Consider the following 27,850-nt stretch of genomic DNA (forward strand, 5'->3'; position numbering starts at 1 on the left):
CGCCCCGGGTTGTTCAGATGTTTCTGTTCAAGAGGCAGCGGCGCTAACCTGACGTGAGCTCCGCCTAGGTGCACGTGCGGTCGCGTGGACGGGGAGGGGTTCCGCGCACAATACTGATATTTGTAAAGCGCGAACAGCTACCTCACGAGGAGGTGTCCCGGCGCTATAGACCGCTGGGGAACCCGTCCTGGCTATCCCTGTGAGATGGTCCCTTTCTGGGTATCTCCAAGGTGAAACCAGGCATCCCCAGCGTCTGTGGGGGGCCGTTGTAGAGATGAGGCAAGCTTAATGCCCAGAGTTGCCGAGTGTGTTCCTGGTTAGAGTAGGTACCGAGGCGAGAATTATCGAGTCCGTTTTTGACCCTGGTCCACGACCCTGCCGCGTCGGGAATTGAACCCTGGTCCCTGGCCAATTCTCTGCTTACGGGTCTGCCGCCTCTAACCAGTGAACCACACCTCTCCACCAAGCCCTCATTGGTTCTTCGGCAGCCCGTCGCAGTCAGGAAAGATTTATTGTGAACAGGCCCTGTTCCCCAGAATCCTTAAGGCTTTGCTGTGCACCAGGAGATTTTGAAGTTATGATATCCAAGTAAAAATCTGTAAAATAGGCACCGCGTAGCCCTGCTGAGGTTTGAAATATGCAAACTGTTTGAAGTGGATTTCTAATCTACTTGACATTTGTGCATACTGTATTGCAACACGGAAAACGATGAAGAAATAGCCTAATAACAATGCAAACAACCATAGGGTATATTTACAAGCCCCTTGCGCCATTTTTGCTTCACTTTTCCCATGTTAAAAGTGACGCAAAAGTGGCGTAAGGGGCTTGTAAATCTGCCCCCATATTCACCAAATAACGGAAAGCAAATCGTTATACTAAAGTAAAACTTTATTGACTAACAAACACTCTGCATTGACAAACAAACACTCAGAAAAGACCAGAATTTGATGGACACTGACCGTGGACATGCAACAAAGTTAGACTCAGCAGATTTCTGTGGAATGTCGGACACATGAGTCTAAGGTAAGGATGACATCTGTTCATCTGAGACATTATGGTGAAACATATTTTACCAACCTCCTTCGCCTTGCGTCCTCTCGCCTTACCAGCGATGAAATTGTAAAATGGCAACAGATGTTGTGTTTCAAATAAATTAATTGCATGTGAAGAAAAAATCCGTCAGCCTCATTTTGAATTCCAAACAAACTCTAAGTGCAAACATAAACACAGCTGAAGTCCCCCAGAAACATTTAACTGTGAAAAGGCCATCCCGCCTCTCTTTTGCAGTCAGGTTTATGTACAGTACAAAGTGAACAACACCCACGCAACAACACCCACGCAAACGAGTTACACGATCAGTAACCCTTGCACCCATGAAGCGCAATCAATATTCCAGCAAAAAAAGCAATTCTTCTAAACTTCTCACAGTAATCACCCAAGTGAGTCTGCTTACAGTACTAAAAACTCTATCGAACAAGCATCAGTTTATTACTTCTTACCAGAGAGAAGCCGCTGACGCCAGGAATGGCATTACTGCTACTTAAAGAAAACCAAACAAAAAGTCCCTAACCATAATCTGACTATGAAACAATATCCCACATTGGGCACATTGACAACACGTTAAAAAATACAAAAAAACACAGTCTTACATTGGCTTCCCTACCTGGCTAAATAATAGCGAGTAAACACTATGGTCGGTCACAGATTGCAAAATAAACAGGTGGCATGTCTGTCCTTGCCCCCTGTGAGTTGCACATGCTACATACAGGTTCAGCGTCACTGGAGAGCCATTGCAATGCATTGTCTTGAGCGGTACGTTGATCCAGCCATTCTGCTCAATATGGAGTCGTCCAATATGGAAGTCCAGCATGATAAAATGGCTGCCGTCATGTGACCAGGGGGTATGCAGTTTATGCTTCTTAAGGCTTCTCATGTAGAGGATGTCCAGAAAGACTGTGTTCAAATCAGATCATCGATATCAGAGTGTGTGGTGTCAAAGATGGAATCCAATGGCACGCATTGAGGCAAAGTCATTGCAGGGACGCGTAGTTGCTGGCATTCCACCATCACATAGAAAGCCAATTCACCTTGAAGGAAAATCTGATTTTGCTACATGTCAACAGTGCAAAGCCAGATTTTTTTAAAGGCACATACACATCGAAAAGTACAGATTATGGTTACACGCAATCATAGTGAATTTCAATATAGCTCAAAGATGCTGAACTCAAAAGTGCAAATCTCAAGAATGGAATGTTTATAACTGGTAAAGTTGCCAGATCTATAGGATTATCCACTTGATGCAAACTATAATCTTTAGGGCTGATGCTTTCAGAACAGAAATATTGAGCGATGCTTGATGTCTCATCCCGGCTCCCTTTTGAGCCAGTCTGTGCCACAAAAAAACGGTGATATCAGCATTCCCAATCATTAAATATTTTAAGATCATAATTATACTCAGGTCATTAAAATACACCCTCGCTGGTACATCTTGTGCAAGTGGCTTTTCTCCACCGCTGGCCCAATAAAAAAGTTATTTTTAGTTATTTGCTGAAGGCTGCACTAGAAGGCTTCTCCCTGGCTGTGGTCTTTCCACACAGGGGACCGTGGATAATGTCACTTTGCTGCTTCCACAACTGATGCGTCTAATGGATATAACCATCAATATAATGCAAGCCATGCATGTAACAGGGCAATCTGAAGGCCATCAAGGCGTGTCCCCATCACAGATTCAGGCCATCAAGAGAGTGCTCTCTCATTCAAGAAGATTCCCTTGTTCTAATGTGTAGGATATCTGGTCCCAGAATAATCTGCATTGCTGTGAATTTCAGAGACTCCTGTGTCTTGTATGTTTTAAAGGTACCATCCCCTCCCAATGATCATATAAATGCTCTATAATATGTTGTTTAATACTAATCTTCACCCTATTTCTTGGCAGACAAAGAAATTTAGAACTCTGGAGTTATGGTTTTCCCAGGGGTTCTAAAAATGTGATCGGATCAGCTAAATTGAATTAGAACCCAAGTACCCTGGTTTCACTCAGCTTCATAGTCACCCACCCTGTCTCTTATCTTCTGTGGACCTTGAGCCACCATATTCAAGGGTGCTTAGGAAAAGGGTAATACAGTGAAAGCAAGGCCATATCCACTGCTGTGTTGTTACCCCAAACCCCTTCACCTCTAAATGGAGGTATGCTATCCAGGGATTGACAAGTTGTTTGAAACCAAATTATCTCTTTGCAAGTTGAGGATAGAATGGTCTTACAAAATGCCATGCTTCATTCAAGATTGAAACTTTCAGACATGTCTCCCTCTTCGCATCGTGTTCAGAAACAGTTTAGTGGGGTCATCTATGAGAAACAAGAGGTCTCTGCCCTTCTGACTTTCTGGACAGATATGAGAAAGGCACAGGAACTTAGGGGCTTATTAGCAGGAACCTCGTTAAAATTATCGCTGTTTTAGCGGCAGGAAACTGCCGCTAAAACGGCGATAATGGGCTTGCTAATAGGCCCAATAGAAGCCCAGGTTAGATGTGCAGGACATCTAACCTGGGCTTCTATTGGAATTCTATAACGCATATTAGCAAGTCCATTATCGCCGTTTTAGCGGCAGTTTCCTGCCACTAAAGCGGCGTTAATTGTAACGCCATTTCTTGATAATATGCTCCAAAGTTTCTAAACTTTCGCATCAGACTTTAAACTGTAATGGCACTGGCTTGAGAACCTGGCTAGAAGCTGGACATACCCCCTAATGGTCTAGTAAACTGCCAAGGCTTGTTGATCGGTAATTGTCATATTTAATGTACAAAACTGACACTACACTCCTACTATGGTATATGCACAACATCTCATTTTAAAAGGACAGGACTTATTCTTTGCTAGAACTTGTCAGTTTAATTAACCCGCTTCGGTCTAGACTGGTGGTACAATGGAAGTCTTACATCATTGCAGGACACTGTTCAAATTTTAAATCCGACTAAAAACTTTGAACGCTAGAGTAGAAAAGAAGGCTACGGTGAATGCTACCAGCTCAGAAACAACATGCTTGAAATTGACAGACAAGAGTACAGACATGTCCTCACTCAAAATGGCGGCGGTTGCTTCTTTCGGGGAAATATTGAGACACTTTATTCTAGCTTTGAGTCATCGTGGAGAAAAGCACGTGAGCTGGTGTCACGTGTCATAATGTTTTCCTAGAAATACTTAAGATGCAGGATGTACAAAACCGAAGGTAATCACAGCCCTTTCCTAATATCACGCACAGCTTTATAATTCCACCAGACACTGAAATGGGAGGCCTCTATTTCCTCTTTTCGCCTGGTTTCCGTATCATTAGGCTCTGGAGCGGAGAGCCCCTCTGTGTGCAGTTAATCACTTCCCAACATATGGAAGTAGTTTGGTACCCTTACTTTTTGAAAGTGGTTTGCTGCCTTTCATCCTGACAATAGTTCTTTCAATATCTTGTGATACTGGACACTCTCCACGAGCACCCTAGGCCCAGAATCCCACACACTCAGCTCTACAGCATTTCTACAACAATGGGAGGGATGGGCATTGTCTTGTCTTAAGTCATTTTAGTGTTTACTCTCTTTGATTCGTTACTGCAAAACAAATGTGTACCTCCCAAAACACAAACAAAAGTTCTGTAGTGTCTTTGCAACGGGTCTCCTTGCTGAGACTGTTCAGTACCACACTCACTGGACCAGACCAAGGCGTCCTCTGACCCAGTATTTTTCACTGCTAAGCTTGTAGGCCTGAGGGTCTATATCTCCAGGTCGTCCGGTCGAGGCCTACTGCTGGCGTGGCTGCTGGCTCGGCTTGGTGGACGGTGGTCAATGATGGCCATGGGCTGGAGCTCATGCCCAGGAGATATTTTTTTTGTATTTTGACCATCATCAGGAAAGTCAAAGGGCTGAGCGTGAGAGTTAGAGATGGTGCTGCCGGCTTGCCCCAATCTGTTCTGCTCCGCGCTGTAGTTGGCCCAGTTCTGTTCACTGGCCTGCTTGTTGTAATTGCGGCATGAAGAAGCATTCCTGTCACTGGTGACAAGCTTGTACCCTGGAGGGGACATGGGAGACAAAGGGGCGGTGGGTGAAGAGCAGCCATTGAAATAAGTGTACTTTTGGGTTCCACAGTCTTTGGCGGGGCTCACCACGGCACTGGCAACAGAGTAGGGATCGCTCCTCCCTTTGATGCGATCCTTGACACTTTTGAAGCAGACATAGAACAGTTCGATGATGTTTAAGCCAAGGGATACAAGAGACACCACCAGCATGAACCAGATGAAGATTGTCTTCTCGGTGGGCCTTGAGAGGAAGCAGTCCACTTTATGTGGGCAGGGTTCTCTTTCGCATGTGTAAATAGCACTCAGAGTAAAGCCATAAATGTACCACTGGATGAGTAAAAATCCCACCTCGAATATAGATTTCAAAAAGATGCTTGCAATGTAGGTGTGCAACAGCCCCCCGCGCATCTTAACCTTGCCATGCACTTCCAGGCCATATTTGAACTTCTTAATTTCAATCTGCTTAAGGGGAAGGTCTACATCAGCCCCATCGGTCTGGATAATTTTGAGTTCCTCAGCCTTCCTGTTGAGTTTCTCCTCCTTCCGCATCAAATAGAAGACATGAGCCAGGTACGCCAGAGTTGGCGTCGAGACGAAGATGATCTGCAGCACCCAGAACCGCACATGGGAGATGGGGAACGACTTGTCGTAGCAAACGTTCTCACAACCGGGTTGCTGAGTGTTGCAGCGGAAAGCGGACTGCTCGTCCCCCCAGGCGGACTCCACTGCGGTACCCAGGAGCAGGATGCGGAATATGAAGAGCACAGAGAGCCATACCTTCCCTCCAGCCGTAGAGTAGGCCTGAACCTTGTCAAGGAGCTTCCCCAAGGCACTCCAGTCACCCATCCTTGCCAAATGCTGCCTATAAGAACAATGAAGATTTGGTATAGTCAATATTTAGCACATTTAAAAGTGCAACAGGAAAAATAAGTAGGCGAAGGAATGATTCGTAAGACAAATGAATAGGGACCTTGTGTTTACAAATCTTTCACTTACTGGTTTCAGTTTTTCAAAAATTATAGCATTCGAATTAGCATATAGTACTTAGTACATTACTATGGGCCTTTTATGAGTATGGCGGTGCTGGAACTGCCGTACTCGCGGTGGCGGTGGGATAGCCACAAGACCGCCGCCTCTACTAGGATCCAGGATGCCACGGCGGTGGTGATGTGGAAAGTGGCTTAATATGCTGGTGGTGCCGATGCTGGCACTGCCAAGCATATTACGACCTCCATCTCCACCGCCCATTTCATGGGGGGACCCCACCATGAAAAGGGTGGTGGAAATGCAGGTAAGGGGGGACCTAACAGGGACCCCTAGACAAATCTGCCTATGGGGGGTGGGTGTGGGGGCACATGTTGTGTCCCCCTACAATTGCACCTTCATGCATGCACTGTGTGGCATGCACAACATGGGGCATGCCACACCATGCACATACGTGCAGCAGGCTCTCTGACAGCGGCGGTATGTGGTTTAGGCTCTCCTATAAGCCTAACATACCTGATGCTATGACACCGCTGTCGCACCGCCTGCCCGCCCTGGATTTAACTCATCATCCGGCAGGCGGGTTCACCATGGGCTTGGTGGTCTTACTAGGACCGTAGCAGTGGCGGTCCTGCAGGAAGACCACCAAACTCGTAAGTAGGCCCTAAGTCACAACGAAAGGTTCACCAGGCCATGGTTCTCTATGTTCTAACAGTAACAGGTGTGTTCTCTTTCTGAAAAATGTAAGTGTAATTGTTTTAAACCTTTCCAGTGAATATTCCATAATGAGTTGCAGACGTATGACTGTCCTCACACTGAGCTGCTATGTGTTCATTTTTAAGTATATGAAGTACTACTCCTGAAGCAAAAGGCATTTAGGAGTATGTGGAATACTACGCTTGGTGATAACTACCTTTACAAGTATGTGAGTAAGAACTCCTGGAGCAAACAGCATTGATTAGTATGTTAAGTAGTACACCTGGAGCACAAGGCATTTCTGAGTATATGAACTAGTACTTCTGAAGTAAAAACCATTTCTTATTATGTGAACTAGTACTCCTGGAGTAAAAGGCATTACTTCTGGGGTACTACTTAATGTACTCATGCATGCCTTTGTGAATTGCCCCTTTTGTGTTGGGTTCTAACTTTCAGTAGCAAGGAGTTCCAAATTTTAACCTCTTGAGTGCCCATGACGAGATGGTCTCGTCATGGGCCGCGGTTGCGCTGTGCCCATGACGAGACTATCTCGTCATGAACCCCGCCCGCTAATGAAAGGGCCGGCACAGGGCGGGGAAAGGGCGGGGCACTCAAGGGGTTAAGGTCTTAAGACTGAGAATCGTTGATTTGTATTACATTTAAGGTGTGTGTATAAACCCACTTACTTGTCAAGTCTATGGGACTATAGTGTGTGAGAGAGAATTTATTGCACAGTTTTCTCTGCATCAAAACTGGTGTGGCTCCTGAGAGGCACTTGGGCTCTGGATACATTGAAATATATGGACATTGGGTGACACAGGGAAACATAGGGAGACACTGGAAGACACATGATAACAAAGAAGGACATGGGGTAAAAAAGCGAGACACTAGGTGACACTAAGTTATGTTATGTTATGTTAATTTATTTCTTCTATAGCGCTCGGCTACTCCAAGGAGCATCCCGGCGCTTTAATGAAGAATATTGGCAGACAAAACAAGACATAACAGCTAAAGAAAACAGACAGAAGAAAAGGATCAAATTTAGTAGTGGAAATATTTATTTAGTAAAAAGCCACGTTTTAAGCTCTTTTCTAAAAGCAAGGAGATTGGGAGCCTGTCTAAGAGAAAGTGGTAGTTCATTCCACTCCTTCGGGGCTAGGTAGCGGAACGATCGGCCTCCCATCCTTGCACGCCTGATAGCCGGGACTATCATTTTGGATAGAAAGGATGATCTCAGAGACCTGCTAGGTACATATCGGGAGAGACGTTTCCTTATGTACTTAGGGCCAGATCATTGTAAAGCCTTGAAGGCAAAAGTCAGGCACTTAAAAAGAATTCTTTTAGCGATCGGCAGCCAGTGTAAAGAATTCAGTAAAGCCGTTGCACCTACTCTTCTCGGGAGCCCGTAAATAGCACGGGCAGCCGAGTTCTGCACCACTTGCAAACGGGTCAAAAGATATTTTGGTAGACCCAAGAAAAGTGTGTTTGCGTAATCCAGTCGGGATCCGATCAAAGTGCATTTAAAAAAGCATGGAAACCGTGATGCTGCATGCATTGGGATGGGGTTAGCGACTGTGGGGGTGGGGTCAAAGGTGTGGCTAAAAGACAAATTATTCAGGACGTTTTTTGGGGTCTTTCAGTGTTAGGTAGCTACATATAAAATAACGTGCAGCTTAAATGAAAAAAAAACTAAATAGCTTGTTACTCAGTGGGAAATGCACTATTGTGCATTATGAAACCTCTATTAGTTAATGCACTGCAGAGGTCTGTGTCTGTAATCAGAGAGCCACAGAATAAATTCCTGGTTGTTGCAGTGAAGAATAGTGACTTGTGTAATTTTAGTGATGCGAGGTGACAGCCTGTGACAGAAAGCACTCTGAATATGTAAGTCATTATTTTAAACTTGCATTAGACGCAGTATAAACTAGACATCCAATAAAATGTGCAAAATGGTTCAAGAAAAAAATGGTGCTTTCAAAATATAGATTTTAGTAATACCCACACTGTACATAATCTAATTTTTTTACATTACCCTTTACACGGGGATGCCTGGTTTCACCTTGGAGATTCCCTGGAGGGACCATCTCACAGGGATAGCCAGGACGGGTTCCCCAGCGGTCTACAGCGCCACGACGCCTCAGGGCAGCAGTGCGCTTTACAAGACACATACATTTACATTTACATTTACATTTACATTTGCAGATTAAAGGCCTCATTATGATGTCAGTTGGAACGCATTCCGACCGACTCCTTGTCGGAATCGATTCCAATGGACTCGGGTTTGATGAGTCCGACGGACCAATCACGATGCTTCCGAAGGCCGTTCTATTGGACTCCCATTCACTTCAATGGGAGCCTGTGTTCCGACCAACAACACAGGCTCCCATTGAAAAATGGGGTGGTTGCGGAAAACCTTGCACCCTATCGCAGGCACTCCATGGTGCCTGCCACAATGTGGATGGTTGGAAAGAGGGGACCCATGGGTACCACTACGGGCCACAACCAGAGTCCTTCGGGTGAAGGGGGACCTGCAACGGGTCCCCAAAGTCAGTTTCTGACAGCCGTTTCGTGTCAGACAGACCAATTCAGAAAGGCTGTCCGAATCCGACAGCATATTACGTCGGTCGGAAACGCAGCCCATAGACTGGTACGATTTGGCTCTGACCGACACGGAGTCTCTGAATGCCAGTCAGAACCGAGTCGGAAAGACCGAACGGTTACCTTCCATCGTAATCGGTCAGTCGGAAATGTTTCCGAGTCGGTGAAAAACATGGGTTCCGACACGGGTTAGGAAAATCTGAGTGCCGTTTGGAGCCTTTCCGACCGATATCGTAATGAGGCCCTAACTTGTGGTGCACATTTGCAATTCTTTAAGGCAAGCAGGCACCCTATCAGGAAGGCTTGTTTAGCTGTCTGCCTGGCTTTGGGTTCACAGCACAGGAGACTCGCTGAATGACACTTCAACTGAAGCATTTAAACAAGCGAAATTAACCGTCCTGGGACAGCCAGCTGTCTATTAACAACAAGCATTGGCATAGCCAATAGGTCTCGCCTTTGGGACCTTATAAGTGTTTAACCATGCAACAGTTGCATAACTAAACACTTATAAGGTCCCAAAACGAGACATATTGGCTATGCCAATGCTTGTTTTAACTGCTGCAATCTATTGAAGCCTCACGGAGAACATCAAAAGCGGCCGTGCGGCCGCGAAAGTGATCGCGATCAAACGTGCGGCCGCGAAAGTGAAAGAAATCGCGGTAAAGCGCGACGCGCGCGCCCGCGCACATGCACTGTAGGTCTAGGCTGGCCTGGTAGGACTTTTTGGAACCCTCACAAAATGTCTCGCCAGACCAGCGCATGCGCTGGGTCAGGCGAGACCTAAAACGTAGGGGAAGAGTTTTTCACAAATCAAAAAAGTATAGCTATGTCTTGCCCCTCTGATCCCGGCCATTGACAACACAAGATTTGGACACAGAGTGACACTGGTAGAGAAAGAGGGTCAGGCTTAAATACAGGAATATAGTGAGCGATGTGGAAATAGGAAGACACAGTCATTAGAAAGTGCAGGGAGGCAAGGACCTCTAGGAATGGATAAACTGAAGATACTGAAACAGAGCATCATAAAAAGACACCAGAAGACTCAAAATATATGGGGAGAAAAAGGGAGAGAATAGGGTCAGATACTGAGTATCAGGAAAACACTGAAAAATGCTGGGAATCACTTGGAGATACTGGAAAATCCTGACACAAAGAGCAGGGGTGAGACAAAGACACTGGAAAACTCAGGGAGACTTGGACACAGAGGTAGAGACATTGGGAGACACAAGGGGACAATCAGAGAGAGAGAGATGTGGAGAAAGAGACATGGAAATATCCAGGTCTGGAGAGACAACAACACAGGGAGAGAGGGGATACTCTTTCACAGGGAAACCGTGGGAAGAACACTAAGACACAGGGAGACACATTGAAAGATACTGAGAAATATGAAGTGACGCAAAAAGACATGGGGAGGCAAGGGGACAGAGTTGGGAGCCAGAAGCTACTGGACAGCACAAAGAGCAATTAAATGTGAGTCAGTGCTTAATTTGTAAAACAATAAGTGCTAGGGCATAAAGTTTGGATCCAAGGCCCACGAAAGGAACTACGAATATCGAGGTGTCGAATTCCTACCTGGTCTTGATTCCACCTCATGCCTCTCTCATTCACCGCCACACACTGTCGCTTTATCTCACTTTTAAGGGTTCTTTTTCATCCCTGCTTTCTCCCTTTGTCACTGTTTTTCTGTCTTTCTTTCCCTTTTTGGTGTTTTTCTCTCTCTTGCTCGGGGTGGAAGTCTGATGAACAAAAATAAGTGGCGGTACCCAAAAAATGAGAGCCGGGGGGCCCCACTAGCAACCACCTGCTTAAATTAAGCACTGATGTGAGACAAAAAAGGCACAGAGACACATGGGTTGATTCAGGGAACACGAGATGAGACTCATGGACATGCTCATTTTTCAGATAGACAAGGATAGATATAGGGCCCAGGAAGACGCCTACTGGGTCCAGAGACACTAACACCACACTAGGATGTGGAAGCATTGACAGGCACACAGGGATCCTTGTATCATCCTTCCATCACGCGCGAAGCTCTCACGGGATACAGGTCCAAGGGTTGAGTTTGTTTTGTATTTATGCCACTTATGCAGCTCTGAGTCTGGATTCTCATTTAGTGAACATTTACCACTGGCTCCATATTCTTGCCATAAATTGATGAAGTCCAAAATATGCATAGTTGTTTACCTCACGTTCAGTACATTTGTAAACATTGCAGTTTTGTCGAGTATTTCCTGCTGAGTGGTCTGTGCTCTTTTTGGCATCCTGATGTGTTTCACAGGAGTAATAACTTCTCCAGTTTCCTCTTCTCCGCCCCACATTGCCCACGTGCGCCATCCTTTGGGGCACTTCGAAAACGTCACAATATTTTTTCACTAGGGCCCGGCTGTGACTAGGAAGTGTATGCAGAAAGGCAGCTTAGCCAATAGAGTCCTGTAAGGGTTGCCCGTGCGGCACAGCCGTGCTCGCATCTGGGGTCATTAAACATAGAAGATGTACATACCGGAATATTATTGCTTTAGGATGTGGAATTTCAAAAGCAAGCTCTTTCTCGACGTCTGACGTCGACTGGGTGCTATAACCAGGCCCACTTAACAACACTAACAGAACAGCGTGTTTTACGACCAGAGGCCGCACTGCCTCTGTGCACGATTGTGAAATGAACGGTGCGTATGTCTCACAGAAGTCCAAAGCAGCAGCGTCGCAAGGGCATCTCTGCTAAATCCAACGCTGTTAAAAATTGAGAGAAAAAAAACCACACAAAAACAGGCACCGACTGTTTATCATTTCTAAGACAATGCTTTCCAGGGCAACCATTTCCGCGACAAGCAGGGAATACGCAGGGGTCTGTGAAGGGCTGTTCTGCCTGTATTTATAGAGATATTTCAGGCTCGTCTGCGAGTTTTAGAAGCCATGAGGCAAGACTCGCCACAGCAGCGCCAGCAAAGAGAGAGACAATTAAACAAAGACGGTGACCCACTGCCTAGTAGATGAGCGTGGCTCCCGAGAGTAGCCAAGCAACCCTCCTGGTTACTCTCAAGTTATTTTACTTGTAAACTAGGATCTTCCTGTTCATAACAGACCCTCATGACATATAGCCTATGCAGAATTACACGGTTTATCAGCGTGCTTTACAGGCATGCAGGGCTTTAAGTGGGATGAAAAAACTGGGGGGGGTCTCTCAAAGGGGCGTGGTCAATGTAATTAAGGGCGTGGCTTAAAACACACACGCTTAAAATCTGTATTTAGCATAGTGTGCCGCCCGACTTGTATTTTGCTGTTTCTGTCATTGCATCCAGTTATATGGTACAACAAGTAACCTCATACCTACAACAAGTCATTACTATTGGCTTTGTCAATGGTTGTTAGTGACATAAGAAAAATAAGCAGCAACTATAGCTAGTGAGAAAATTACTCTCGTTAAAGGATTTCCCTTCACCCCACAACGCTCACCTGGCATGACGTCATGCTGTAACTTCTCCACTAGTGGAAGTGAGCAGTGTGAGCACCGCACATCATGTGCCTGCTGTCACTGCAGTCCAGAAAAAATGGATCGCCTGTGCGAGGGCACAAAACAGAGCACGATAGAGACCCGTTTCGAGCCCCTGTTTAAAAAACTTCCGGTGCTCAGCACCGGTGAGACCCGGCCCACTTAAAGCACTTCAGATATGTGTGTGCACATATAGGGAACTCCCGCAGTGCAACCTGATCTTCTTGTTCATGTTTGGGACTTGTACTGAGGCCGGAGCAGCTTCTCTGTTCGTCCTGGCCAGGTTGTACAGTGGGATTTTGTGGTGTCATTTACATCTGGGGCTGTGTTACATACAGTGCCCCAGGGTGGGAGTTTTTGGTGCCTCCTGGGCGCTGTAGTACTACCGAAAGGGCTGCCGAGGGTTGAGCAGCTCCTTCAGTGATATGGAAAGTGCTGGTGCACATACGTTGCCTCGTTTGCATGAGGGCAGTGGTGTAACGAAACTTGAGGGGGCCCCCTGCAGGGTACATGGAGGGGCCCCCTCCGAACTCAATCTGGAGCTCTCCAGCTGAAGTGCGGTGCTGAGGGGCCCCCTGGAGGTTGGGCCCCCCCCGGGGTTGCGGGGGGCCTGTGTTACACCCCTGCATGAGGGTGTGGCTGGATGCCAATAAGGGAAACACTCTAGGCCATATTTATCAATATTTGATGAAGTGCAACGCAGCAACACAACTTGCTGTGCTGGGCTGCGTCAAATAGAGAAAGCAGAAACGCACCATAGTTACTATACAGGGCGCATTCATTCTTTCTCACTGCCCGGGCACACAATGCGCTGCCCAAAAAACAATCCGCAGAGGCTTTTTCCTCTTTCTAAATAGATGTCCTGGTGTTTACAAGAATGCAGGGCGAGTATTTGAATTACTGCATATTCTGTCACTCACACATACACTTCTCTAGTGAAAAATTGAGTTAATTAACCATGAAACGGTGATGGATCAGCCTCCTGCGAGCAGCACAGCAGGAGCTCAGCTGCACCCTAGGCTTGTTGCCCCAGCGGAGGGGAGGAGGGTATTGGGGCTGAAAGGAGCTCCTGGCATAGGTAAATCCCCTTGTGTATTATGGACGCAGGCACAGAGGCAAAGAGGACGTCAAGAGGCACCCTGAGTGTGCGCTCCAAAAAGGTGAGACACAGTCAGTGCTCCCCCCCCCCAGAGAACAGCCCTCTGGAGGGGCAAAGAGGGTCCCATTGAGCCCCCCAAGATATCCCTCAGAAGGCAGGTGCAATCACTCGCTGCACCAGCCTGTAGGGCGTTCCCTGTTCTCCTGTTGAAGTGCCGGCATAAGCCCCATGCACAGCGAAAGAAGGATTGGCTGCTTCAATCAGTCGGTCGCCCTTTCACTCCTTCTGCAGGTGAGTGAGGGCCTGCATCTGCCTGCCGGGAGTTGTTCAGCGGACCCCCTCTTCACCATCTTTGGGGCACGCATTAATGCACCTCCTGATGGCCTCTTTGTCTCTGTGCCTATATTCTCTGCACTCCAAAGCAGAGGCAGAGTGTTTCCCTCATTTGCCTGGAGCCATGCCCCCATGCCCCCATGCCAGAAAGGGAATGCCCTCTTAAGATGGCTCCAAGCGGAGCACTGTATGTGTCCCGGCGCTGTCCGTATTACAGGCCGCAGAAGCATCTATGGCCCCTTCTGTAATACTAAAATGCCCCACAGGTGCAGAAAACAGTTGCACATGCCCCTCGGGCCACTGTGTCTAATGCGACCCCTTTTTTGTGATGTTTGTGAATGACCTAACAAAACAGCAGTGCTATTTAAAGCAACCCCAGACCGCTGTATTCCCTACGCAGGGGTGTAATGCAGGCCTCTGCAGTGCTGCAGGGGAGAGGGGGGCCTAGCCTTCAAGGGGCACGCCACTCAAGCTAAAGCCAATGAATTTCTGCTAGGTATGGGACGCGAACCCCCTGCTGCAGGATGGGGTCCCATCATTATGAATTATGCCATATAACAGAGTCGGAACCCTGGTAGGAGTGGTTTCCTAGCTAATTAACACTGAAACTGCTAAGTTACAGTATGGTGTGCTATGTTACATTATGTTACGATAGGGGAACTGTATAGTGCCGTAACTGAGTAGTCGGCGCATTGTTTGCCGACCACTCAATTAATTGGCCTCTTGCATCTTCACTGTACCGTTGTCTAGGTTCTGAGCTAGACACTTGACCATGCCCAACTGGTGTGACCGAAATAAGTCAGCAATGTTGAAGCACTGGAGAGCCAGCAGTGAAAAAGTATTTATTTATTTCCATGTTTTACATAGTGCTCACATGTTGCGTAATAATCGAGTCAAAGCACTTAGATATGGCCATAGCACCCAAATGCTAGGGTTGGGAGCCAGGTGTCATCAATAGCGTTTCCTGGACCTGTCAGTGAGCAGAGGATCTGGACCAGTCCATAAACGAGGAGGTGGGGGTGGTCCGGGGACATAAAACAGGCCTCCTGACTATATCCGTGACATATGGGAGTTTGAGGGGAAACTCCACATATTTTGCAATACACCAGAGGTGGCCAAAGTGTTGGCGGATGTTCCAAAATGTATACTTACAGAGTGTCAATTTGATGGCCTTTTTGAAGGCAGGTGGCAGCAGAACGCTGAGACAGGTTCCATTGCAGCCGAGGGCCCCCCCCCTGCACTAAGATAATTGTCCTTTATCCTTCTTTTCCCTAAAGAACAGTCTTCCAGGCTGGAACATTTGCAAAAATACACCAAGAGGGTGCAATAAGCAGTAAATGGTACAATGAATGCCAGATGCATGGTTGGAGCGGGTTAAAATGCACAGCAGCAGCGGCGTATCTACCATTGGTGCAGCAGGTGCAGTGGCACCGGGAGGCGGGACCCTGAGGGGCCGATTGAATCCCAATAGTTGTTTGATTTTACTGCGTCACCTGCAGTTAGAGGAGCCATTTTCCTTCCTTGAACCAGGGCCCAGTGCATCCTTACTACGACCCCATGTTCTAATTGTTGTGCTTAGGGTAAACTCGTGTGTATTCACCTAGGGTGGTTTTCCACTTCCAGTCCAATGACTCCGTAGTTGGAGTCTGCCAAATTGATCCAAGAACTTCCCAGAAGAGAGCGAGGCCACGGAGTGCCCGGCGGAGCTTGGCGGAATCTGCTGTGTTTGCGCCTTCAGCGGGTCACAGGTTGTGATGACTGCTGAAGCGGAAAGCGGGCCAGGAGAGGTCGGGCGGCTGGTATAATGGCGGCCCTTTAAACACGAGGGGCTTGTTGGGAAGCCAGTGTTCCGTGCCCTCTTTCTGCCTTAGAAACGGATGGCTTAGTGATTGGGCAGCCTTCCTGAGAACCTCGCGCCCTGCCAGGGGCGGACGAAGCCAAGAGAGAAGCTCTTTGTGCACATGGGCAGGCTGTGCCAGGGCTCCGAATGGCCTGGTACTGTCAAGCTCTTTAATGCTGCCAGTATTTGTGCTCATTTAAAGGGCCGGGGCAAGTTCTCCTCGTGAAGGCTGCAGAAGCTTCCAGCAGCTTCTGCTTGCGTCAGTTGTTTATTGACCACTCTTCATAGAAAGACTGACGCACTCCGAGTCACAAGGACTGTACCATTCGAGGTAGAGGAAACGTGTGAAGAAGTCTCACTGAGACAGTCCTAGACTTTCTATCAATGAACCCTGGGACTTTTCCCTCAGATAGGACTCATAGTGCGTGCATGCCAATCACTAGAGTAATGCAAAACGATTGGGCCACCCTGCAGAATGTGATGACGGGCCCCAGTGTCCCCTATGCCACAGATATTCATTGGAATCAGGTTGCTTGGGGCCCTTTAAAGGGTTAAGGGCCCCATGAATAGTTGGGGACCCTCCTGTGTCACAGGGGCTGCAGGGGCTGCGTTATGCCCCTGATGCCAATCCACTCTGCCCCTGTGCACACTGCCTCATTCTCAATTTGAATGCGCCTTGACCTCTTGTTTGGCAAAGCCCATTGCATAGTGACTGGTTGAGACAGTGTGTGGGGTTCTAAAGCTAGTTGTGCCTCTTCTCAGCCCAGGCACCCAGAAATGTCTGACCCCATATGCGACCGACACATTACATTGCAGGACATTTCAACGAACTGATTACTTTTTAAAACCCGTTCACATAGAGAGCAACGTGGGACGTGGCTCATCAATTTTTACTACATTTCCATTGTAGAGTCTCCAATCATACCCGCTTTTTGACTTGTCACAAAGTGTAGATAGTGTGATGTAAGTTTTCAATTTTAGCAAAACTTACACTCAAACCCTTTCAGCGTCACCCCATAGGCACCATCCAAACAAGACAAAATGAGCCAGTGATTGCTGAACAGCTTTATGAAATGACCTGTGACTGACATTCATTTCTGAAGCCACACAGCCTGGGGAACAAGCACTTGAAACCGTTAACTCAGACTTAGGGCACCCCTTAATGAATATGTGAATACACACAGCTTCAGCTTGCGCCTACATGCTGCAGTACAGTCTCCTGACACATAGCAGATGGGGTGTTGTTGCTCGAGTTGGGAGGGAGTGTTTTGTGTGTTGTCTAGACAGTTAATGTACTGTTTGTTCTCTGTAGCATATCATTGTTTCAATAAGGTGTTATTGCCTAGAACCGTGGATTGCGTTGGAAGGCCCCACACACCTCCTTCCACCAGACGTAAGACGTCTCCTCGCACACCCCACACATACATAGAAGCAGATCAAGAGGACAGGCGTTCTCTTAAATTGCTCCTAAACTGCGGAAGGGCCTCCCACTCTATGCTCCTCCGCTTTTCTTGAATTCCGCGAGGAGCTGGAGACCTGGCTTTTCAAGTAACCCACCCTCGACAGGCAGGGCTCGGGACACACGCCTGCCCAGCACCAGCGCACCCTTGCGGGTGATAGCGAGCTTTACAAGTATGCATAACAGAAGGGCCAGCCAACCGCTGGAAGCCATGGATGAGAAGCAAGCAGGGCAGGGCAATAATATCATAACTCTGATCAACACATAAATCAAAAGCAGTTCAGTGAAGTTCTTGTTAAATCTTTTTTTTTAAATAATTAATGTTTTTCCTTTCACATGCTCAACTGACAGGACAATGAGAAGATGTGTCAGAAGCTGAAAGAGCGTTGTTGTTGTTTAGCTGTGCCAGAGTGGGTGGGCGGGGGCTGCTGCCATCTTGGAAGTTTGCTTGTAGGTAGCAGCAGTGGCCGAAGAAGAATATAATGGAGCCCCGTTCAGAATGTGTTGAAGGACTCCTAAGACTCCCATCTGTCACAAATACTCATAGTCCTGAGGCTGAATGGGGGACACCGAAGGGTGGGGCTCCACAGCACTGCATTGGCTACACTACACCCCTGAGAAGCAGAGCACAGCAACAGAAAACGCGTGGCCTGTTTCCAGGGCCACCTTCATTGACATTCGCTTGATGACCACAGAGGAAAATTGAGTGGAAAAGCCATGCCCCACACCACGTACTCCTTTCTGAGAGGTGCTGAAACGATAGCAGGGCAGGCTCAGAGCTGGCCAGTGTCTGCCCACAGGATAGCATCTGTATTTCACCATGAGATGTGGTATCTTGCCATTTTCTTCAACATTGGCCCGGATATGCTATTTGTAAATGCAAGATGGCGTCTTCCGGGTTTGGACTGGCCTCCAGACAATCTGGCAGCGCCAGGAGGGCTAATCGGATAACTCAGTGTATGGGCTGTTCTTTTGGTTGCGTGTGGGCCTGTTTTATGGCCTGCTGGGATGTATTTTACTGTTGATTTCTCTGATGTTACCACATTTCGTGCAGCAAGCACAAATGCGTGCAGTCTCCCATACCTTGCAAAGCCCCTATGCAGCTTGTCTTTACAAATACAAAACTATCCGATTTTCTGAACGTGGGCACATTCTGTTCCTATCTGATTCATCTATGGGGGCCATTTTTATTTTGGTGCGTAGCTCAATTTTCTATCCTTGACTGACCCTGGTGGTTCCCTAGGCGGGCTCCTATTCTTGCCTTACACTGGTAACAGCCCTTCCAGCCCCGTTTAAGCCATGGCACGAGAATCCTGTGAGGACGAATTGACTATGCAGCGATTCGAACCTGCGACCCTAAGTGCGGCGAAGCGCGCGCCGCTAATTCTGAACACTTGTGGGTGACGCGCCTTCTGCTGACGTTCTCGGGCTGCTCCTTGCTGTCATATCCTATGATAAGAGGCAGCTCGCGCCGCGAGGCCTGCTGCTGTTATGCACAAGATAGTACAAAACCTACCCCGCTGAGTGGCTCGGCTATCAATCGGCGCGAAGTCTTCCTTCCTATTCCGTACTTAGCACAGAAACTCAGTTTCCTCTCTTGGGGCTGAATCATTTTCTTCTAGTGAGGTTCTTGCATGGCGCATTCGAAGCTGGGCTTTTGTTTCCATTTCTTTTGCAAACTCAAACATTTCGTTTACACAGTCTGTGGCAAAATATCTAAGAGAAGAGCGCGGAAAGTGTTCAGCACGTGAGACTGAAAAACATGCTTGCTCCAGTCTCCTATGTAGAATAAATCTTCTCTTCGCTTGAGTCAGCGATTTGCAATGTCTCCAAGCAGCCCTTCCTACCAATGCTATCTCTACCCCCGCTTCCACTTAATTTGTAATGTGTGAGGGAGTGGACAATGTGGGGTGAACTAGGCCTGGCGTGGGCAGGGGACTGTGCGTTGCGGCCACGGGGTGAGTGGGGTGTTCACAGTCGGTTGTGTTTCAACAGATGTTGAGGGAGTTGTCTGTCGCCCCGCATACATTCGTGTAGTGCTTGAAATGAAATGTTGAAGTGCAGGCGCTCCTTAGCACAGAGTACCTGCCTGCTGCTGAGAAGTGCGGTACTCTCCCACTGAAAGCATTGGAGCAGTGCTGAGAAGTGCGGTAACTATCCCTTCCATATTAAAGAAGTGCAGGTACTGAGTACCTGATAGCACCTGCCCATTTAAAGCCCTGCATGCGTGCTGCGTTCATGGGTTTGTCTTTCTCTTGAGTGTCACGTGTGAGAAGATGGGCGACATGAGCAACAGCGGAGGATTGTGCTGGTGTGGGCAGGCTTTATGGGGCAAGGGGTGGCTTTGTTTGTAGGATAGCTGTGAGTCCTATTGCAGTGGGTAGCAAGGGAAGCTACCATTGTGCAGTGGCACCAGAGCCCAGAGGGGCCTATAACCCCGGATTATTGATGTGTTTTACCACCACAACAACATTTAAAAGAGCCATTCTCCATGCTTGCAGGACAGCCCGTGACCTATTTGCGACACTACTGGTGCGCAGCTGTGTGGACGGGTGAGTAGAGGGTGTTTGAGGAAGGGGAGGGGGCTGTGCATTGTACTATGTTTGTGGGTCCTGTCTTGGAAATGCTGTGTGTGGGGAGGGAGGCTACAAGGATGGAATTGAACGGAACGGAATGAAATGGAATGGAAGCTTGGAATGTCCCCTAAGAGTGGGGATGCATTTTATGGTCAGGTGGGAGGAGTAGTTAGCAGCTGAAAGCCAATCACTAAACTCCACTGCAAACCAGAAACTGTGAGGTCCTGGAATGCCTTTTAAGCACCAGTTGTGGTGCGAGCCAACCAACAATCCGGGCAAGAGTAAAACGCACCCGAGCATACCCTAGGCCCGGGTTCTCCCTCCATCATTAGGAGGGGCAGAACACATGGTTACCAAGAGGGCATTTTTCACTGCACCGCTCCTTGGTACAGGTTCCACAGAGCTCACAGGCCGGCCCCTCCCCCTGATGGACATGTGCTCAGAGACGGAACCTGCTTACAGTCACGTGACTGACACTTCCTGCTGCAGGCCTTTCAGCCTCTGGTTATGGAAGGCCTCTACAGAGGCAATGTCTTACCTGCTCCTGTGCAGGGATTGAGACAGATGGGTTAACAAAAAGCATTACAAACTGCAACCCAATGTCCATGGCAACCATCTTTAATGTAAATATTCCATGGAGTAGCTTACTACCCGTCCGCAAAGCACGTGAATACGGTTAGGGATAGAAGGCGCTATATAAACGTCAATACAATGTCCGAGTTCCTAAAGGAGTGAATTGCCACCCATAACTCCAAACACACAGCATCAACCTCCAGTTATAAGGAATTGCACAATACGTTTGCATGAGATAAAAACAGAAAAATGCATGACATGGCCTGAAAACAGCATGACAATCAGTAACCCTCATGCATGACGAAATTACAATGCTGGGCTCACACGGGGTAGCCGTGCTACCCATGCGCAGAGTGCTAAAGCAGGGGTAGTGAGTGCCATTTAAATACCCATTCCATAGCATAACTGCACACCCAGTGCCGCGGGAGGCAAAGCTCGCAATAACCTTTGCGCCGCCGGTGCGTCACTTTTAATATGTAAATAAGCCCCTTTGTGCGCATTATTGTGATCAAATGACAGAGAACATGTGGCATCCATGGGAGACATGGCCATACATGTTTTAATCCATGCTGCCTTTGAAAAGCTATGTGTGTGTTATTGATTTGTGCATAACTCACTGGACACCTGGAGTGAATGAATCTCATTTGACTGTCACGTGGAACATGGCGTTATTCTTTCAGAAAATATGTTATTAAAAAAAAAAGAATACACTGCAAATCGAAAAGCACCTTAAGGGGCGTGCTTATATGAAGATTTCCGGGAAATAAAGTACATGCTGATCCTGAAATCCCAGGAGATTAGCTCAAGAGCAACTATTTTGCAGTCTTTAGTTGGGGGCAGCCTGGCCTGTTTGAAGCCCTCCTAATGCACAGTGGCAGAGCAAGGGTGTCTCTGGCCCTAATGCAGGCAACTGTTTGGGCCCAACTGGCCTCCCAATTAGGTAGCAACTGTACACCAATGTACTGATCTGAGCTATTGGAATTATACATTTTTCTCCACATCATTATAGATTTGCCGCATTTGCCACATAATCCATCATGGGATGCATAATCTGCAGATTTTAACACACTAAAAAATGTTCCTCGGTCGAATGGATCAAAAGTTACTAAAACGCGTCGATGTGTTGCCATGCAGTAGGAGGCCCTTCACAAAATTTGAATGGTCACCTTTCTGTTGCTTTTTGCTGTATTTGGGTGGGCAGACTGGTAGTGATGAGGTTAAACATTTGCCCAGATAGTGTTAACATGTGTAAAAATTCGAAAAAGGCGAGTTAATACTGACACAAAAAGTGATGCATTATCCCACATAATTTGCCTTTTTTTGCCTCATGGTTTAGTCCATCCTGCCACATAATTTGGTCTTTCCCTGTATCATATATGCAGTGGTCCTGGTTATGATGATAATTCATTTATGGGATGGTCTGTAGGCCTGAAAGACGCTAATCGGACCAGGCTTCTGCAGGGTTTGTGACAGGTAACTACAATTGCCCAACTCACCAGTACTTATTTTAATGACTACAGTAGGATGAATTGTATAGCAGATTTCTGCAGCGATTGCATATTTACTGGGAGTTTGGGCGCCCTCTGGTGGTCTCTGGATGGAGTAAACCTTGAGACGCTCACAGTGTCTTGGACGGTCACGCCTGAACGTCTCGAAACACAGTGCCCGCACCCTGGGCACATTCTAGGTTTTCTACGCGCCATCCAACGAAAGGCATACGCACAACCATCTACTCTTAGACCAAACAGCGCAATATTTGATAACATTTGCTTTCAGCCCAGAGTGCGCGGGACACTGGCGCTGTGTGGACGACGGTGCTCCACGGAGCCAATACCTGCTCAGAACAACCCTCGGGCCACTGGACAGAAGGCACGACAGACTAGCCCTTGTCGCGACAGCTGCATGCACTAGTAGCAGTTCTAGGGGTGTGAACGTGAGTGGAAGGTGGGGTGCACCTAGGCTAGCCACAGAATGAGCCGTGAACTGTACAAAGTTGTGTATTTTCTATAAAGTGCCACCTGCCACAAGCGTTGTAACCGTCTGGGATTACTGTCATTCACTTCTGATACTCATTACATACTCATTACAGACGTTCCACAAACTGAACAGTTGAGTGGCCCATCAAGGCGTAAACGTACAGCTGCAGACTCCAGCTTGCATCAGGCACATTGACACACTGAGCTATCTTTCTGTGACCTAATAACCAAAAATGCACAGACAGCGAGTAACTTTCCTAGCCTTAAGTGGAGTATGGCTCGAGAAAGGAAAGTGCTTCCCACCAGCAAAGACAGCGAACCAGGGGCGAATCCCAGGCCCCTGAAGCCCCCTCGGTACAAAGGGTGGACACACTTCAGGGGGTCCGCATTGAGTCTTGGGGTTATGAATATCTGTGACTGACGTGGTAGTCGCACCCGCTGCCTCCCCCCCCCCCCCCCACACACACGCAGTACACACACAACCCTAAATTAAAAACACCTTCTGCAGGAGTGGGCTCGCATCAATTTGAATTACGCCACAGCAGCGAGCAGTCACATCAGCAGGCAATAACCTTGACGTATGTGAGGAGTGCGAGACTAGACTTGTTTGGGGTGTCATACCATGAGTCAAGGGGAAAGCAGGGCTCTGACCCAAAACGGACTGACTCCGAATCGCAGCCCTAACCACTATACCGGAACCTCTTTCCACATCAACAATCACTGGACCAAAGAGGGGATATTGTCATTGATTGGCCAATATCCCATCCAATGCAACTGGACAAAAGCGTGACTAAGAGTCGTTGATTGGTCAATATCCGATCCAGTGAATCAATGGAAATTCCAATAGACGTCACATTAACCATTACGCAGCTTAATGACAGCACATGAAAAATGCGAGGATCGATCCATTGTACACATTATAACAATAACTGCTTCTTACATCAACATTTTATTGATATATTGTGTAAAATACTCTTTCCTAAATTAGTATTGGGCTGTGCCGCAGTTCCCATGTGTAAATCTAGTGACAACTTGTTGAATGTTGTTTGTCTGTCTCTCTCTCTCTATCTGTCCACTCGCGTGTCTAATATAGTGCCTTGGGCGCCTGCATGTCCATGTAATTCATGTCCCTATCGGCGGAAGTGAGGAACTGATGACTATCTCTTTAGATAAGAAGGTTTCTGAGTATACATAATTGTCTCCAAGCGGAGTGTCCCGATGAGGGTTATTCCACATTCTTGGTGAAGGCATAAGAGACATAGCTCCTTCCGCTATACTGAGGTGTGCGACTGGGTTGGAAAATTCGTTGCGCATTGACTGGTGTCTGTCCGGCGGAGGTCATGTTTCTGTCAGATGGAGCGTGTCGCACACTCTCCTGTGGTTCTGATGAACCAGGCTTCCTACTATGTTATCTCTACCATCTGCGCTCAGGTTCTAGGTTTACAAAGTCAGGTCCCGGACTCTTGTTTCCGCTAAATCCGCCTGAATCCATGTAGCCCCGCATCATCGTGCCGGTGTGTCAGGTGACAGAACAGCCATGCCTTTGACTCCAGGAGTTAAACATTCGCTGCTCATTTCGCAGATGCGGGCAGGGCCAGTTCAGACCTTCATGCTTCAGGGGGCGACTGAGACGGTATCATTTTGTTAAGTCATTTACAAAATTACGGAACTACAATGCTGTGTTGGAAACAACACTGGTTCTCAGTGTCTCCATTGGGGGTTAAAGCACTCCCGAGTAGAACTCACTCGCCGGCAGATGTGGACTGTCATAGTGCTCGGTATGCAGAGGAGCACACATTATACAATGCCACCTCCCGTGCGCGAGCTGGGCGGAAGCGCAGCAGCATGTAATGCCCTGCCTCGAGTGCTGTGAGGAGGGCCCCGGGTCCACAGAACGGTTGTGAGTTTAAGTCACAGGGGTTGAGACAAGGCGCCGGCTGAGGCGCTATAGGCGGCGATGCCTACATATGAAGGAAAAAAAACAGCCCATGCTGTTGGGGCACGCGGTCTGATGCGTACGTTTTCGTAGTGTGAAAGTCAGACACCTTAGTTAAGAATCCATGCAGCTCCAATTGCACAAACCGTGTGGCCCTGGCACAGTAGTAATAAATCACCCACCACCCTCCCTGCTGAAATTCGGAACACCTCAGAAATACACCGAAACTTTTTTTTACACGGAGAGTTACTGGATATAAAAAAAAAACCGGCATAGTTACACGAGCACCGCGCACTTTGTACACTCACAGCTCCGGTATCTCATTGTACTGGTTCCGGGGCCAACTGAAATTCACGCGTTAAGATAAACGTGGCTATTGTGTAAAAGACCTCATCTCATCAAGCTGTTATATAATGGACGGGGGTGGGGGTGGCGTTACTGACATGGACTGACAGGAGAGCAAAGCTGTTTGCAGCAGGCTGTTGGCACTTTGGTGTGTAATGTGCTAGGCTGGACCCCTGCCAAGAAGCTAGACGCCACATATCTTTTAATGGACCACCTCACCCTCCACGGGGCTACCTCAATTGCCCAACAAGGCAGGTGTCCCGTGGACCTGAATGGGCTACCTCACCCTCCTTGGAGCCACGTACGTCACTGACCCACCGAGAGAGGCGTCCCATGGACTTAAATTGTACTTCCTCGCCCTCCTTCCATCACCTCATTGACCCGTCAAGTGAGGGGTCCCCAAATACCTCCACTGGTAGCACTTCGCCCACTGTGGTGCTACCTCACCCTCCCTGAATTTTCTCATCCTCCCAAGAAGCTGACTGACCCTTTAGAGTTCACTTAGCCATGATGGTGAAGTCACCTAAGGGGTTAAGTGGCAGCCGTGCTCGCACCATATATTGAGGGGGCGTTTATTATTATGAAGCATCATAACGGTGAGTGTAAATTGCGTTGACCTTTAAAGGTGAGAGGACGAGTCAGCTGGTTGAGATAAAAACATGTGAGTTGTAGGTCACACACATACACATACATTTGCAGCTAGTGCACAATACTCTGAGCTATCTCTAAGAAATGTCAATAAAATGGTGGCGAAGTGAAAGTGCGGGTGTTCGCTCAGCTGCAATAGGATGAGATATGCCTTCTATATCCTGACCAAACTTCCCTAAAAAACACGGAGCGACAGTGCCTAGACAGTCCATTTTAAAGTGGCACACACTGAATTTCGATGAACCTCTCGCACGCTGAATGAAACTCGACTGATGTTGCCAGAGGCCACCTTCATTGGAATATTCCTCACTCGAAGAAACATTGTCAGAGCGGCACCCACTGCCTCAGTTTTTCCGCTTATTTTTCCAAGTAGTATCCGGCAGTCCTGGACAGCCCTAGATTCCGACAGGTCCTCACCGCTGCCGGGAGTCTCACTTCCACGTCTCACCTCAAACACAACGCCACTCAAAGGCTGAGGCAGGTGGCCGGCACCGCAGGGAGGGCACGGCTCTCAGCTGATGTGGCACCCGCGCCAACAGTGGAGAGCCACTCACAGAAAAGTTCAAGAAAGTTTTGCCACTGGGGATAAAAGGCGTGAAACCTACCTTGCCGGCCAACGGTGGCACCGGGGGCAGGCGCTCTACTGCGGAGCTGCCTCTGTGCGCTTTAAAGGTCCGCCTTGTGTGCGCCTTCCTCCCTCCTCCTGCTCGGAGAAGTTCTAAAGCCGCTGAAAGTTTATTTCCTTGGAGCGCACTCTGACAGAGGGCTTTTAAAAAGTTTCCGAGCCTCGGCTCCGCCTTGGTCTTATGGGGGCCGGGCAGAGCTCGAGAGGGAGGGGAGCATGGGCAAGGGGCGGGTGGAGGGGTACACGGGAGGAGAGGGGGAGGAAGGTGGGACAGCAGGACGCATCACGGGGAAACTAGAAGGCGAAAGCGGTGTGGTTTCTGCTCTGCTCGCTAATGGGACACAGCGAGTGTTGCATGTGCGCGAAGAGAGGCCAGAATGGCCCTTAGTAGGAAGACATGTCAGGAAGTGAGACCACTAAGGACAGAGTTTGTACATCCAGGCCGGACCACCAACAATGCAGGTAGAGTTGTGTCTTTGAAGCCATAGCGCGAGGTGGGATGTTTCACTTAAGGAAACAACATGGAACAAAAGTCAAAGATATAGAACACAATTCTTCAATATGGCCCAATCGGATTCAGGTACAAGGTATGACATTCAATCAAAGCAAAAACAAGGAGATGATGGACTGAGCGCTGAAACTTTTCAGACACTCACCCCCAGTCACAGATCTGGGTTGAATCCAGGGCCGGACTGGCAGTAACAGGCACAGGGCGTTTCCCCGTGGGCCGCCAGTGTGGGGGCACGTTTTGGGCCCCTGGGGGGCCGTTTTTGTTACCTGGAGCCTGCAATTTCGGCCCGCGTTGACGAAATAGGCCGAAACCGGCCCTTGCAAACAGCTCGGCCGCATCCCCTCAGCCCCACCAGGGGGGCCGGCCGAGCAGTTTGCCAGGGCTGGTTTTGTTCTCAGACCGGCCCTGGTTGAATCCATCATCATACTTTAGCTCACTTCGCCACCTCAGTTCAGACCCAGCTATATGCAAATCAGTCTTGACCCTGTGCCTCATGGGAACAGTCCAGCCCGAACTGCTCAGCCAGGTCTTCCCTGAACTGGAAACAAGCATCCTGGGACTGGTTTCTGGGTAGCACCCTTCACCAGCCAGGCTAGCTTGAATCCAGTGGCAAAGTGAGCAAGGGCCCACGTCTGGGCATACCCTGCCAACTTAGGGCGAAAAAGCAATCAACACGTTTGAGTCCCTTGCTGGTTACACCAGTGAGGCTGGGGCCCTCATTATGAGTTTGTCGAACTTGGTGGGATGTTTACCATTCTTGGTAAATAGTATTATCACAGGTGGAGGTGTTACTGTGTACCCCGTAAGGTAAATACATCCTTCTCAGAATTTCTAAAAGGAAAATGGAGCATAACATGTGGAGTTGGTTTTTAACACACAGAATTCTGTGCCTTGTGCCTTTTTCTTGCACTTTCCCTCCAATACATTAATGCAGATATGACCTACCAGAATTTATTAAGCAAAAACTATAAGGATGTGATAGTTATCACTCAACTCGTAACTCCGATCTAAATAGGTAACACACTGGATCAATTCAGGAGAATAATCGGAGAGCCCAAGGTGAAAGTGGGTGTTGCCATGCCACCCTTTAATTGGTGGCACCTA

General features: G+C 48.0%; 1 protein-coding gene across 1 annotated transcript; it reads right to left on the reverse strand.

Moving 5' to 3' along the window:
* Nucleotides 1-870: 870 nt before the first annotated feature.
* On the reverse strand, nt 871-26,368 carry GJA1 (gap junction protein alpha 1). Its single transcript, XM_085611275.1, has 2 exons — nt 26,216-26,368; nt 871-5,922 (listed from the first exon to the last, which is right to left on the reverse strand). The coding sequence occupies exon 2, from the start codon at nt 5,904-5,906 to the stop codon at nt 4,758-4,760; it is 1,149 nt and encodes a 382-aa protein (XP_085467401.1). The 5' UTR covers nt 5,907-5,922; nt 26,216-26,368; the 3' UTR covers nt 871-4,757.
* Nucleotides 26,369-27,850: the final 1,482 nt, after the last annotated feature.

Source organism: Triturus cristatus, chromosome 6 (genome assembly GCF_964204655.1).
Source record: "Triturus cristatus chromosome 6, aTriCri1.1, whole genome shotgun sequence".
In the NCBI taxonomy this organism is placed as follows: domain Eukaryota; kingdom Metazoa; phylum Chordata; class Amphibia; order Caudata; family Salamandridae; genus Triturus; species Triturus cristatus.

Coding starts and splice junctions, on each gene's coding strand:
- GJA1 (XM_085611275.1), bottom strand. CDS start 5,906: ATGGGTGACTGGAGTGCCTTGGGGAAGCTCCTTGACAAGGTTCAGGCC.